The sequence below is a fragment of the Eulemur rufifrons genome, chromosome 9 (genome assembly GCF_041146395.1).
Source record: "Eulemur rufifrons isolate Redbay chromosome 9, OSU_ERuf_1, whole genome shotgun sequence".
Classification (NCBI taxonomy): Eukaryota; Metazoa; Chordata; class Mammalia; order Primates; family Lemuridae; genus Eulemur; species Eulemur rufifrons.
In genome coordinates this window covers 10751523-10763615 of record NC_090991.1, presented here as the reverse complement: position 1 = coordinate 10763615, position 12093 = coordinate 10751523, and the positions used below count along the sequence as shown (strand labels likewise).

Sequence of the window (12093 nt, the reverse complement as noted above, 5' to 3'; positions counted from 1 at the left end):
GGACTGATAACGGTTCAAAGTTACTTTAACTTCCTACGTTTTTCTGAGAGTTGGCATTATGGTTAATGTATGTAATTAAAACCACTGGATAGAAGAAAAATAATGCTACATGAAAAATAGGATATATTTTTATTAAAATGGTTATGACATAGAAATATAGTTCTTATTAAAGAAAGATAATCTTGTCTAATTTATACACTTTCAAAACTGCTTTAAATTGTATGAATAAATGAGGATTGAGACTAAATGGATAGCAGTTTCTTAAGACAGTTTGAAAAAAGAAAAATAACTAAATGGGTAGAAAAGTAAAAAATGAAGGTTAGAAAAGATTTATAAAAATCTTAACTTATGATTAAATTGATTAAAGTTAGATGGATTTGTTTATAAGATTTTATTAAAATTAGCTTTACCATTAATACACTGAGGTAAAGGTAAAATTTGGTTTTCTCTTTTGAACAAGATTTTCATATGATATTAATAGGAATAACAAAGGATTTTTGCTCACCTTTTGAATAACCTTCAAAAAAAAAAAATAGATGGGGAGAGGGGAGAGGAGAGAGAAAGAGAAACATCATATAACACATATAAAAGATTAATATCCTGAATATGGAAGTAAACAAAGGAGCCAACTTACAAGAACTTTCAGTAGCCAAAGCCGGGAGAACTATTAATAGGGCATCGAAATAAATAATGATAGTATTTGATTATAACGCAAAGAATAGAATGAATATTCCTGAGTTCACACTGATATAAGGAAATGAGTGGATAAATAAATAAATTGGAGAGGAGGGCCAACTATTTCTTTTAGAAGCATTTCAAATAATAAATATAGAAGAAATGAGGAAAGTAGACTATTACCATTAGAACACCATTAAAAAAAAGTGTGTTCACAGGAGGAGGTGAGGTGAGGAATGACAGAATCAGGTATACATTGCTGGTGAGAATACAAAATGATACAGCCACTTTGGGAAATAATTTGCCAGTTTTTTATAAAGTTGGCATACACATCCCATACAACTCCATAATTCCACCCTTAGGTATTTATTTACCCAAGAGGAATGAAAACATGTCTATACAAAGTCCTGTACATGAGTATTCATAGAAGCTTTATTCATAATAGCTAAAAGTTTGGGCTGGGCGTGGTAGCTCACGCCTGTAATCCTAGCATTCTGGGAAGCTGAGGCGGGTGGATCGTTTGAGCTCAGGAGTTCAAGATCAGCCTGAGCAAGAGTAAGACTCCGTCTCTACTAAAAATAGAAAGAAATTATATGGACAACTAAAAATATATACAGAAAAAATTAGCTGGGCATGGTGGCACATGCCTGTAGTCCCAGCTACTCAGGAAGCTGAGGCAAAAGGATTAGTTGAGCCCAGGAGTTCCAGGCTACAGTGAGCTATAATCTTGCCACTGTACTCTAGCCTGAGCAACAGAGTGAGACCCTCTCTCTCAAAAAAAAAAAAAGAATACATGTTATAATCCCTAGAGCAGCTGCTAAAAAATGGTGAATGGTGAGGTATAGCTATACCTACAGAAGATAAACGGAATACCAAATAACATAAAACTAATTCAAAATAAACAGGAAAAAAAGAACAAATATTATATTAGACAGATGGAAAACAAATAAGATGGTATATTTAAACCCAAATATATTGACAACTATGTGAAATAGAAATTGTCTAAAGACTCCAATTAAAAGACACAGATCGTCAGACTGGATTTTTGAAATCAAGAGCCACCTATATGTCACTTACAAGAGATACATTTTAAATATAAAGACACAGATAGGTTGACAGTAAAAGGATATTAAAAAGATATACCATACAAACACTAACCAAAAGAAAGGTGGTGTGGCTGTATTATAATAATATCAGCCAACAGACTTCAAGACAAAGGATATTAGTAGAGCTAAAGAGGGACATTTCATAATGTTCAAAGGGTCAACAAGTCATCAGGAGGACAATACAATCCTAATTCCATACATATCTAATAGCTTACCTTCAAAATACATGATACAAAACTTGACTGAAATAAAAAGAGAAATACAGAAATCCGCAACCATAAATGGAGATTTTACCACTACTTGCTCAATAATTTATAGAACGAGCAGGGGAAAAACCAATAAGAATACAAAAGAATTAAAAAACACTATTAACCAATTTGACCTAATCGTCATTTTTACAATATTAGACCCATCAGCTACAGTATACACATTCTTTTAAGTGCATTCAGAAAATTCTCCAAGATATACCTTATGCTGGACCATAAAACAAATAAATAAGTTCAAACTAAGTGTCTATTGATGGATGAATGGATAAAGAAAATGTGGTGTATATATACACATGCAATACTATTCAGCCTTCAAAAAGAGGGATATCTTATCATTTGTGACAACATGGATGCACCTGAAGGACATTATATTAAGTGAAATAAACCAGGCACAGAAAAACAAATACCACATGATCCTACTTATATGTGAAGTCTAAAAAAGTGGAACTTACAGAAGCAAAGAGTAGAATGGTGGTTACTAGGGCTGAGAGTATGTTGGTCAGAGGTTACAAAATTTCAGTTAGACCAGAGGAATGAATTCAAGAGATCTATTGTACAACATGGTGACTATAGTTAATTATAATGTATTGCAAAGTTGAAAATCACTGAAAGTAGATTTTAAGTATTCTTACCACAAAGAATAAGTATGTGAGTTAATGCATATGTTAATTACCTTGAATTAGCCATTCCACAATGTACATATATTTCAAAACATCATGTTGTATACCATAAATATATATAATTTTTGTCAATTAAAAAGTATTATTTTTTAGATAATAACAAGAACAAGAGAGAGAAAGAGTGAGACTATTAAGGATTTGATAAAACCACTTCACACTCTACTAGATATAAAAACGAGGAACTCTATGTATCAAAAAGTTGGATTAAGGTATTAGATAGGACAGACCAGTGGCTCTTAACCTTTTTGGGACCACCAATTCCTGAAGAATTTGATGAAACAATTCTTTCTCCAGAAAAAATACAATCACATTTACAGGAAATTTGTATGCAATTTTAGAGGATTCATAGACCCCCTAAAATTCAACCATGAACAAGAGGGTGTTTGGGCCCAATGTTAAGAACCTTTGCTGTAGAATCTATACGCAAAAAGTCTCCATTCTTGGAGACACCTTTGCAAGAACATAGGCCTGGAAACAATGGTGAGATGTATTTCCCTTCAGACCCAAGGTTATACAATAGCCTCCTGGGCCACAGAGTCAGCGGGTCGGATCAGCTTACCTTCAAGAGCAACACACCCAGGACCAGTCTTCCAAAACCAAAAATAGCACAGGGAAGACCAGGAATACCCTGCATACTGGAGCCCACCTCAGAAACCTTCCTGAAAGCAACAAACTGAGAATTTCTCACAAACCATTTTAGGGAAACTTAATAGAAAAAGAAATTCTGCTTGTGAATTTTTAAAGGATAAAATCCTTTAGTCAGGCCCTGGGGATGGTTGTCCAGTCAATCAGTCACTCATGAAATTCAAAGCGTTGTCGATCTTGATGATTTTGAATAGCGCTAGTTGTATAACTTTGATTTGCACGACCCACTATATTTAGACATAAGAGATGGTGCTCAGCTAGATATGGGGCAGTTCCTAGACTGGACAAAGTCTGGCGGTACTGTTCACATCAGTCAGGTGACGGTAATAATCACGGCAATTGGTTTGATCTCACCACCTCAGAAGGGACCAGCTGGTCCCCAGGGATGTCACCCCCACCTATGATTTTGTAGGCCAGGCGCTTAGAAGTTGAGGATACCAGTGATGAGATTAGTGAACAGAGAGGGGGAAAGCATGACATGTGTGGGGACTTATTAGGAAAGTATGGAGAAAGCTTTTCCCTTTTGCTTGATTTCTTGTGCTGCCTTCTCATCTCCAGGTCAAGGCAAGCCAGGGAGTTCGCTTCTCTCTGCTCAGAGCTCTCATTTGGGCAGGAATCCGGGAGAACACAGCACTCCAACTGGAGACTCTGGCCCAGCCCCAGCACCACTACGAGCTCCATGCGTGACTTTGGGAAGATGAAAAAACCCTCTGGACTTCACTGTCCTCGTGTGATTAATAGGATTAATAACCCTATAATTACTGCTATGGAACTATTAATAGTATGAGGGGTGCAGTAAGGAGTTAGATTTGAGGCCTTTTTGAGAAAATCAAAAGCATCGCAAAGTCATGAATGCTTGGGTTGTTTATAGGTCTGTGGCTCCCCAAGCCCCCAACCTTCCCCGGGAGGGCTAATTTCTGAAGTCCCTAGAGGCTAACACTGCAGGGAACAGAGCCCCAGACAGGATGATCTCATCTCTCTCTCTCACTCGTTCTCTTATATATGGCCTTTCCTTGCTCTCCAGGGCTAGGGCCTGCACAGCGGCTCACTCCCCTCATTTTACCTCAAAAGAAACCTTGCTGCCTCTGTGTTTGTGACAAGGTGAGTTCTCTCCTGGGGCCCCTTTCTGCTCTCTAGTAGTGGAGAAGGCACTTGTTACCAAGTGAGTTAAACCTCCTATCTCACAGAAGATTCAGTAGGGAAAGAGAATTTTGCTCAGGGAAACACATCAAGTGAGAGAAAGATCTGGGATGCCCCATATGCCAGGGCATGTTGCCAATGTCTGTCCTTCTTAGATGAGGGCATTCACAGAATTCAGCCTTCCTGCCTGGACCCATTCCTTCGAGGGCAACCTTGAACCAGACCCTTACATCAGAGGGCCTGATTGAGTCTTCATCCTCTGATGCATACAGGGCTTAGTTGGAATGTCGGAACAGGAATCCCTAGTCACTCAATAAGGGCAGCCTGAGGCTCATGCTGGACACCTGAGAGTAACCTAGGGGGGCCTCTTCAGTTAAGGCCTTCATTGTGATCTTGTGTAAGTCAGACTTCTTGGGTGCATAGACCAATACCCATCCTAGAATCCTGGTGCTGACAAGCAAGCTTCATTTCTGTAGTGAAGGTTATATGTGCAAGAGGACATGCACTCTTCTTGCCTAGCCTTATTTATTCAGAGTCTACCCTTCCTAATTGCCAAATGCTTTCGGATTTTTTATGAAAACATACACGTCAATGAATGAATTGTTTTAACTACTGCCTTAGCTGTTCCCAAGTGAATCCTGAGAACTTGCCCATCTAGACAAAGGGAGCAGAGATTTTTATAGCAGTGCTTCTGTACCTCGTACTCAAACTTGCACCTCCCTCAAATGATTTCAATCTTTCACCATCTTGCACAAGTTCCAGCTTACCTAGAAAATTTTCCCAACCCCCAGAGGTCAATCGGACAGTCCCTTTCACTGAAATCTTAATGATCTCATGGTCTTAGTTTCACAGTTCATTCATTCATTTATTTCAGAAATATCAAACACCTCCTGTACATAAAATGTGATGGTAGGCCCTGAGAATGCAAGGCTGAATTGGGCATCCATCTGTCCGCAAGCCACAGTGGAGTAGAGGAGGTGAGCTCTGCAGAGCGATGACCATGCAAGAGGTTAACAGAGACAAGAGCTGTGAATACACAATGAAGGTGCTGCAGGAGCTTGGTGAAAAGGAGTTTGAGATGAGGAGGAGCCAGGCAGATGCTTACAGAGGAGCAACATCTTAGTTGAGTCAAAACATTTGAGAACTTAGAGTTAGCGAGAGGACATTCTAGATAAAATAAACACTTTGAGCAAAGATGGGGAAATATGAAATCAAAGAGTGTGAAACCTTACAATCTGAGTTAAAGTGGATTGAAGAGGGAAAGTGGAAAGGTAAAGTTTAATTATTCTTTAATTATTTCATGTGTATAGGAGCTGTTTTTCTCCTGCTGATATATCAATTCACATAGTATTTCTTGAATGAGTTCTAGGTCTATGATTATACCCAGAGGGTGATTCAACAGGAATCACTGATTTAAGAATTTTTAGAACTTAGGAGATACCATCAAATGTGTGGAATTCCTTATGCAACAGCCCCCACATTAGAGGGACCTAATTTGTGATTCTGGCATTGAGGCATACACCAACTATCCCTGGTGTCTGTAGCTGCTGCTGTGACTTAATGGCACATGTAAAATGAAAATCTTTTTATAAAAGGGGACATCTGTGTCTAGAGGGGTCAATTGCTGGCTGAGAGAGCCAGAGGTCACTGTGGTGGCTTCTAGAGACTGTCCAAACGGGGCATTCATGACAAGGACTTTGCAAAATAGCCTAAACTCCTATAATTTTTCCATATATGTCATTGTTTTTATGCACAATCTGTAATTATCAGAAAAACTCCTTTTTTTTTTTTTTTTTTTTTTGAGACAGAATCTCGCTCTGTTGCCTGGGCCAGAGTGCCGTGGTGTCAGCCTAGCTCACAGCAACCTCCAACTCCTGAGCTCAAGCAATCCTTCTGCCTCAGCCTCCCGAGTAGCTGGGCCTACAGGCATGCGCCACCATGCCCGGCTAATTTTTTCTATATATATTTTTAGTTGTCCATATAATTTCTTTCTATGTTTAGTAGAGACGGGGGTCTCGCTCTTGCTCAGGCAGCGCCTGTAATCCTAGCACTCTGGGAGGCCAAGGCGGGAGGATCGCTCGAAGTCAGGAGTTCAAGACCAGCCTGAGCAAGAGTGAGACCCTGTCTCTACTAAAAATAGAAAGAAATTAGCTGGACAGCTAAAAAAAATTAGCTGGGCATAGTGGCCCATGCCTGTAGTCCCAGCTACTCGGGAGGCTGAGGCAGTAGGATCACTTGAGCCCAGGAATGTGAGGTTGCTGTGAGCTAGGCTGATGCCGTGGCACTCTAGCCCTGGCAACAGAGTGAGACTCTGTCTCAAAAAAAAAAAAAAAAAAAAGAAAGAAAAATGCTAAAAGGAAAGAGGGCCATTGCTTTCTTGCTTCTCATTTTAATAAAAATATCACTACTACTTTACCATTATGAATGATACAGGCTTGCAGTGGATATGCCCTAGCACATAAGGTGCTGTATTCCATTTCAAGTAACTACAAGGGTTTGTTCTTTTTTCTTTTTACTCTGCATCATGAATGGATATAGACATTTATGCATTGCCTTTTAGAAAATTGTTCTCTTTTTTACCCAAAGAATATTCTCTAATATATTAATAGATTTACTAATGTTAAATCATTCTCTCTTTCCTATAAAATCTGTTTGATAATGGTGGGTTTTATTTATTGTTAGGATTTTTGCATACATGTTGTCAAATGAGGGTAGGGTAGAATAATTCTTTTTTTTCTATTATCATGATATTTTGGCATCAGGATTTGCAAACTTTGAAAACAAATGAGAAAGTTTTTATTTTTTCTAAGCTAGGGAAAGTTCGTATGACATGGAAATTATTTTTACATTAACAGTTTAAAATAATTTTTATATAAGAACAGTAAGCTTGGAGCCTAAACACGAAAGGACGTTTCTTACAGTGTTTATTCTTTTTTCTTTTCTTTTTATTCTTTTTTCAGTTGTAACTGGTTTATTTGGTTTGGAGACGGTTCTTGAAGCAATTATTCAAATATAGAAGCAAGTAGTATTTCATGATTATTTGACTTTATTTTTGGTCTGTGGGTATCATGACTTTTTGATTCCTAATTTTGTGTCCCTTTAAATTTTTTTCTTCCTTAGATATGCCAGAGATTTATTTTATTTCTTTGAAATCTTTGTATTTTGATTTTTATTTTTAATTATAAATTGACAAATTATAGTTGTCTATAATTATGGAGTACAAAGTGATGGTATAATTTATGAATATAATGTGGAATAATTAAATCAAGCTAATTAACATAGCCATCATTTGACATTTACTTTCTTAGTAAGTTTGAAATGTGTGATACATTATTATTTACCATATTCACCGAGCTGTGCAATGTATCTCAAAGAAAACATCTTACTCCTCCTGTCTAGTTGAGACTTTGCACCTTTTAACCACACCCCAGTCTCTGGTAACCACCATTCTACTCTCTGCTTCTTTGAGTTCAGTTGTCTTAGATTGCACATTTAAGTGAGGATATGCAGTATTTTTCTGTGCCTGCTTATTTCACTTAGCATAATGTTCTCTAGTACCATCCATGTTGTCACAAATGACAAAATTTCTTTCTTTTTTAAAGCTGAATAGTATTTTGTTGTGCATGTATACCACTTTTTTTTTTTAATACATTCATCTGTTGATGGGCACCTAGGGTGATTCCATAAGTTGGATATTGTGAAGAGTGTTTCAATAAACATGGGAGTGCAGACATCTGTTCAGCATACCAATTTCAAATATTTTGGGTAAATACCCAGAAGCAAGATTGCTGTATCATATAGTAATTCTATTTTTAATTTTTTGAGGAACCGCTGTACAGTTTCCATAAAGGCTGAGCTAATTTACATTTCTACCAACAGTGTACAAGCGTTCTCTTTTCTCCATAGCCTTGTCAAGACTTATCTTTTTGATAATACCCATTTTGACAGGTATGAGGTGATATTTCACTGTGGTTTTAATTTGCATTTCCCTAATGACTAGTGATTAGTATTTTTCATATATCTGTTTCTTTAAAATAGATTTTTAAGGACTTATAATCAATTCTTGTGTTCCTTTCTTTTCTTTTTTTTTTTTTTTTTTTAAGTTTTCCAATAATTTATTACACAATCAACATTATTAAACATCTGCTCTTTGCTGTTTCTGTTCTTTGGACAAGGGATTTTACTGTATTTTTTTTTTTTTTTTTTTAAAGGTATAATTTTTTTTTTTATTTTTCCCCACCCCCCCTTTCCCGAGTCAGCACCTTCAAGTGTTACCATTAAAAATATGGAACGCTTCACGAATTTGCGTGTCATCCTTGCGCAGGGGCCATGCTAATCTTCTCTGTATCGTTCCAATTTTAGTATATGTGCTGCCGAAGCGAGCACTGTGTTCCTTTCTATTTTACTATCTATTCATTTTTAGTTTTGCTGGGAGGACCTCATTAGTTGATTCTAGGGAACGAAGGAAGGGAGGACTTATGTATCTTTCACAAGGAGAGGGAGGAAGTTCAAACGTAATGGTGGCATCAGGCACCTCATGTGGGAGTCAGGTAAGGATACTGAGGTGAAGACAGAGTTAATGAGTGAGTATCACCTGAAAAGTGAGAAAATACCCACTAGGACACTTGGAAATTTACCTGGGGTCAATGAAAGTGAGTCAATATATTTTTATTGAACAACTAAATTGGGAAAACTGACTACTTCCCCTTTGGAATGTCTTGTTATAGGAACTCATGGACCCAGAATCTGGGGCCAATGGAACAGCCATTACTGAGTTCATCCTGCTGGACTTGGTGGAGACACTGGGGCTGCAACCAGTGGTCTTTGTGCTCTTCCTCTTTGCCTACTTGGTCACAGTCGGGGGCAACTTCAGCATCCTGGTCGCCATCCTGGTGGAGCCCAAACTCCACACCCCCATGTACTTCTTCCTGGGAAACCTATCGGTGCTGGATGTTGGGTGCATCAGTGTCACTGTTCCCTCAATGTTGACTCGTCTCTTGTCCCACAAGCAAACAGTTTCCTATAGAGCCTGCCTCACACAGCTCTTCTTTTTCCATCAGTTGGCTGGGGTGGACTGCTTCCTGTTGACCACCATGGCCTATGACCGATTCCTGGCCATCTGCCGGCCCCTCGCCTATAGCACCTGCATGAGTCAGACGGTCCAGAGGATATTGGTGGCTGTGTCTTGGGCTTGTGCCTTCACCAATGCACTGACCCACACTGTGGCCATATCTGCACTCAACTTCTGTGGCCCCAATGTGATCAATCACTTCTACTGTGACCTCCCACAGCTCTTCCAGCTCTCCTGCTCCAGCACCCAACTCAATGAGCTGCTGCTCTTTGGTTTTGGTATCCTCATGGCAGGTGCACCTGTGATTCTCATTGTTACCTCCTATGTCCATGTGGCAGCTGCAGTCCTGCGAATCCACTCTGCAGAGGGCAGGAAGAAAGCCTTCTCCACATGTGGGTCCCACCTCACCGTGGTGGGCATCTTCTATGGGACAGGTGTCTTCAGCTACATGAGGCTGGGTTCAGTGGAGGCTTCTGACAAAGACAAAGGGATTGGCATCCTCAACACTGTCATCAGCCCCATGCTGAACCCACTCATCTACAGCCTTAGGAACCCTGATGTGCAGGGTGCCCTGAGGCGGGTGCTCACAGGCAAAAGAGCACTGGAATGAGTGTTGTCTCAGGAGGGTACAAACTATGGCAAATGGTCCCTGTCCTAGATCCTTGAGCAAGAGGTGACTTTTGTTAGGAAGTAAGACTCTAGTTCACCACGGAGGCTCTACCTGACAATAGGTGCACAGGTTGTGCAGACTAGACTCCTTGGCTAGCTGCCATTTGGTCCTAGGAACCTTTCTTAGTCCAGTTGCAAGTAGGACCCAGGAAGCTCTGTATCCTGGGAGGCTCATGGGCCTACAGGAAGGACACTTTGTTTCTTTTTCTGCCAGGGTCCCACAAAATACCAGCAAAGATTCTCTCTAAATTAGAATATGGAAAGTTACAGCCTGGTGCCAAGTATTAGCATATCCTGCAATGAGGCTTCTCCTTAAAGCAGTTCCCCCCACCTGCTTTCCCACAGCATCCCCCCACCTGACCTCACACAATGATCCAGACCTAGTACGGTATAATTTGAGACACTGATTTCCAGTAGCCTGTCCACATTTCAAGATTCTAAGGGAGTTAACAATGGAGAGTTTGTATTTCCTTTGGTATTTTACCTTTTTCTAAAATGGAAATAGTCATTGATTTTTAAAATTTTCCTTAGAATTATGTTTATAAAAATGAAAACAAAACAAAACTTTACCAGTAGAAAATTAAAGTCAAAATCTTCACCCTCTCTGTCTTCGCTCTTCATAATTCAATTCTCCAAAGGTAACCACTGTTAAGAATTTGGTGCTTAGCTGTCTAGTTTTTATACATGTTTTTATACATGTATATGTAAACATGTTTATGTGTTTTTTTATCAATACAAACATGGTTATGTATATTTCACATCAATAGGGGCATGTTATGTCATCTTTTTGTTTACACAGTATATGGTAGATTCTTTTCCTGTCAAATATCTAAAAATTTACCTTATCCATTTTAATGGCTACCTAGCATTAATTTATGAGTAAACCATAATGTAGTTAACCATATTCCTTTTGCTGGAGTTTAGATTGTTTCTATATTTACTACAATTAAAATCAATAATATAAAAAACTTTGTTTAGAGATGTTTCTGTTAGTCTACAAACATTTCCATAAAATAAGTTCTGATAAGTAAGATTTCTGAGATGAATGAAATAAAAATTTATATTTCTGACACATATTTCCCTTTTATTCTACAAAAATTTTTCACTACTTTGTTATTCCAGTGGTGAACGAAACTGCTTGTCCCCTAAATCTTTGACAACAGTGGCTGTTACAAATAAATTCTTGTAATTTTTGACAATATAATGGTTGAAAATTATAGATTATTATTTTGACATGCATTTTTGATGTTCACATAAGGTTGAATATATTTTTAAATGTTTATAATTCATTATATGGACTGAATTATGCTTCCCTCAAAATTCAAATTATAGAAGCCCTGATCCCCAATGTAACTGTATTTGGAAATATGGTCCTTAGGAACTAATCAAGATTAAATGAGATCATAAAGGTGGTACCCTAATCCAACAGGACTATGGCCCCCAGCCATGTGAGGACACAGTGAAAAAAAGGTGGCCATCTGCAAGTCAGAAAGAGAGCCCTCACCAGAACCTGACCATGCTCTGCAGACTTGAATTCTTGCAAAATTCTTTTGCTGCTTTGGCCCCTTACTCAACGCTGGCAGTATTTCAGGTTACTCAATAAATGAGTCAGAATAATATGTTGCTTTCAAAATCCAAAAAGGCCCTATAAGTTTTATTTTTATTTTATTTTATGTTATTTTATTTTTTAGTGGTAGGTGGCACCAGATGTAGCAACTGTGTCTCCCATTGGAATGGATATCTCCACATGCTCCACAGCTTCTAGAAACTTTACTGAGGTGGTAGGGCTCTAAACTTCCACAGACTTTATCTCACACTCTGGGGTTCTAAGTGTTACTAAG

The 12093-nt window shown here is 38.4% G+C and overlaps 1 protein-coding gene and 1 non-coding gene across 2 annotated transcripts; one reads left to right on the top strand and one right to left on the bottom strand.

The window, feature by feature from the left end:
* Positions 1-8791: 8791 nt before the first annotated feature.
* On the bottom strand, positions 8792-8898 carry LOC138392673 (U6 spliceosomal RNA). Its single transcript, XR_011234959.1, has one exon. It is a non-coding gene; the product is annotated as a U6 spliceosomal RNA (small nuclear RNA).
* A 335-nt stretch (positions 8899-9233) lies between these two features.
* LOC138392322 (olfactory receptor 3A1-like) lies at positions 9234-10193 on the top strand. Its single transcript, XM_069483094.1, has one exon. The coding sequence runs from the start codon at positions 9246-9248 to the stop codon at positions 10191-10193; it is 948 nt and encodes a 315-aa protein (XP_069339195.1). The 5' UTR covers positions 9234-9245.
* The last annotated feature ends 1900 nt before the right edge of the window (positions 10194-12093 follow it).

What these genes read in the sequence shown, in the direction of transcription:
- LOC138392322 (XM_069483094.1), top strand. Translation starts at nt 9,246, where the DNA reads ATGGACCCAGAATCTGGGGCCAATGGAACAGCCATTACTGAGTTCATC.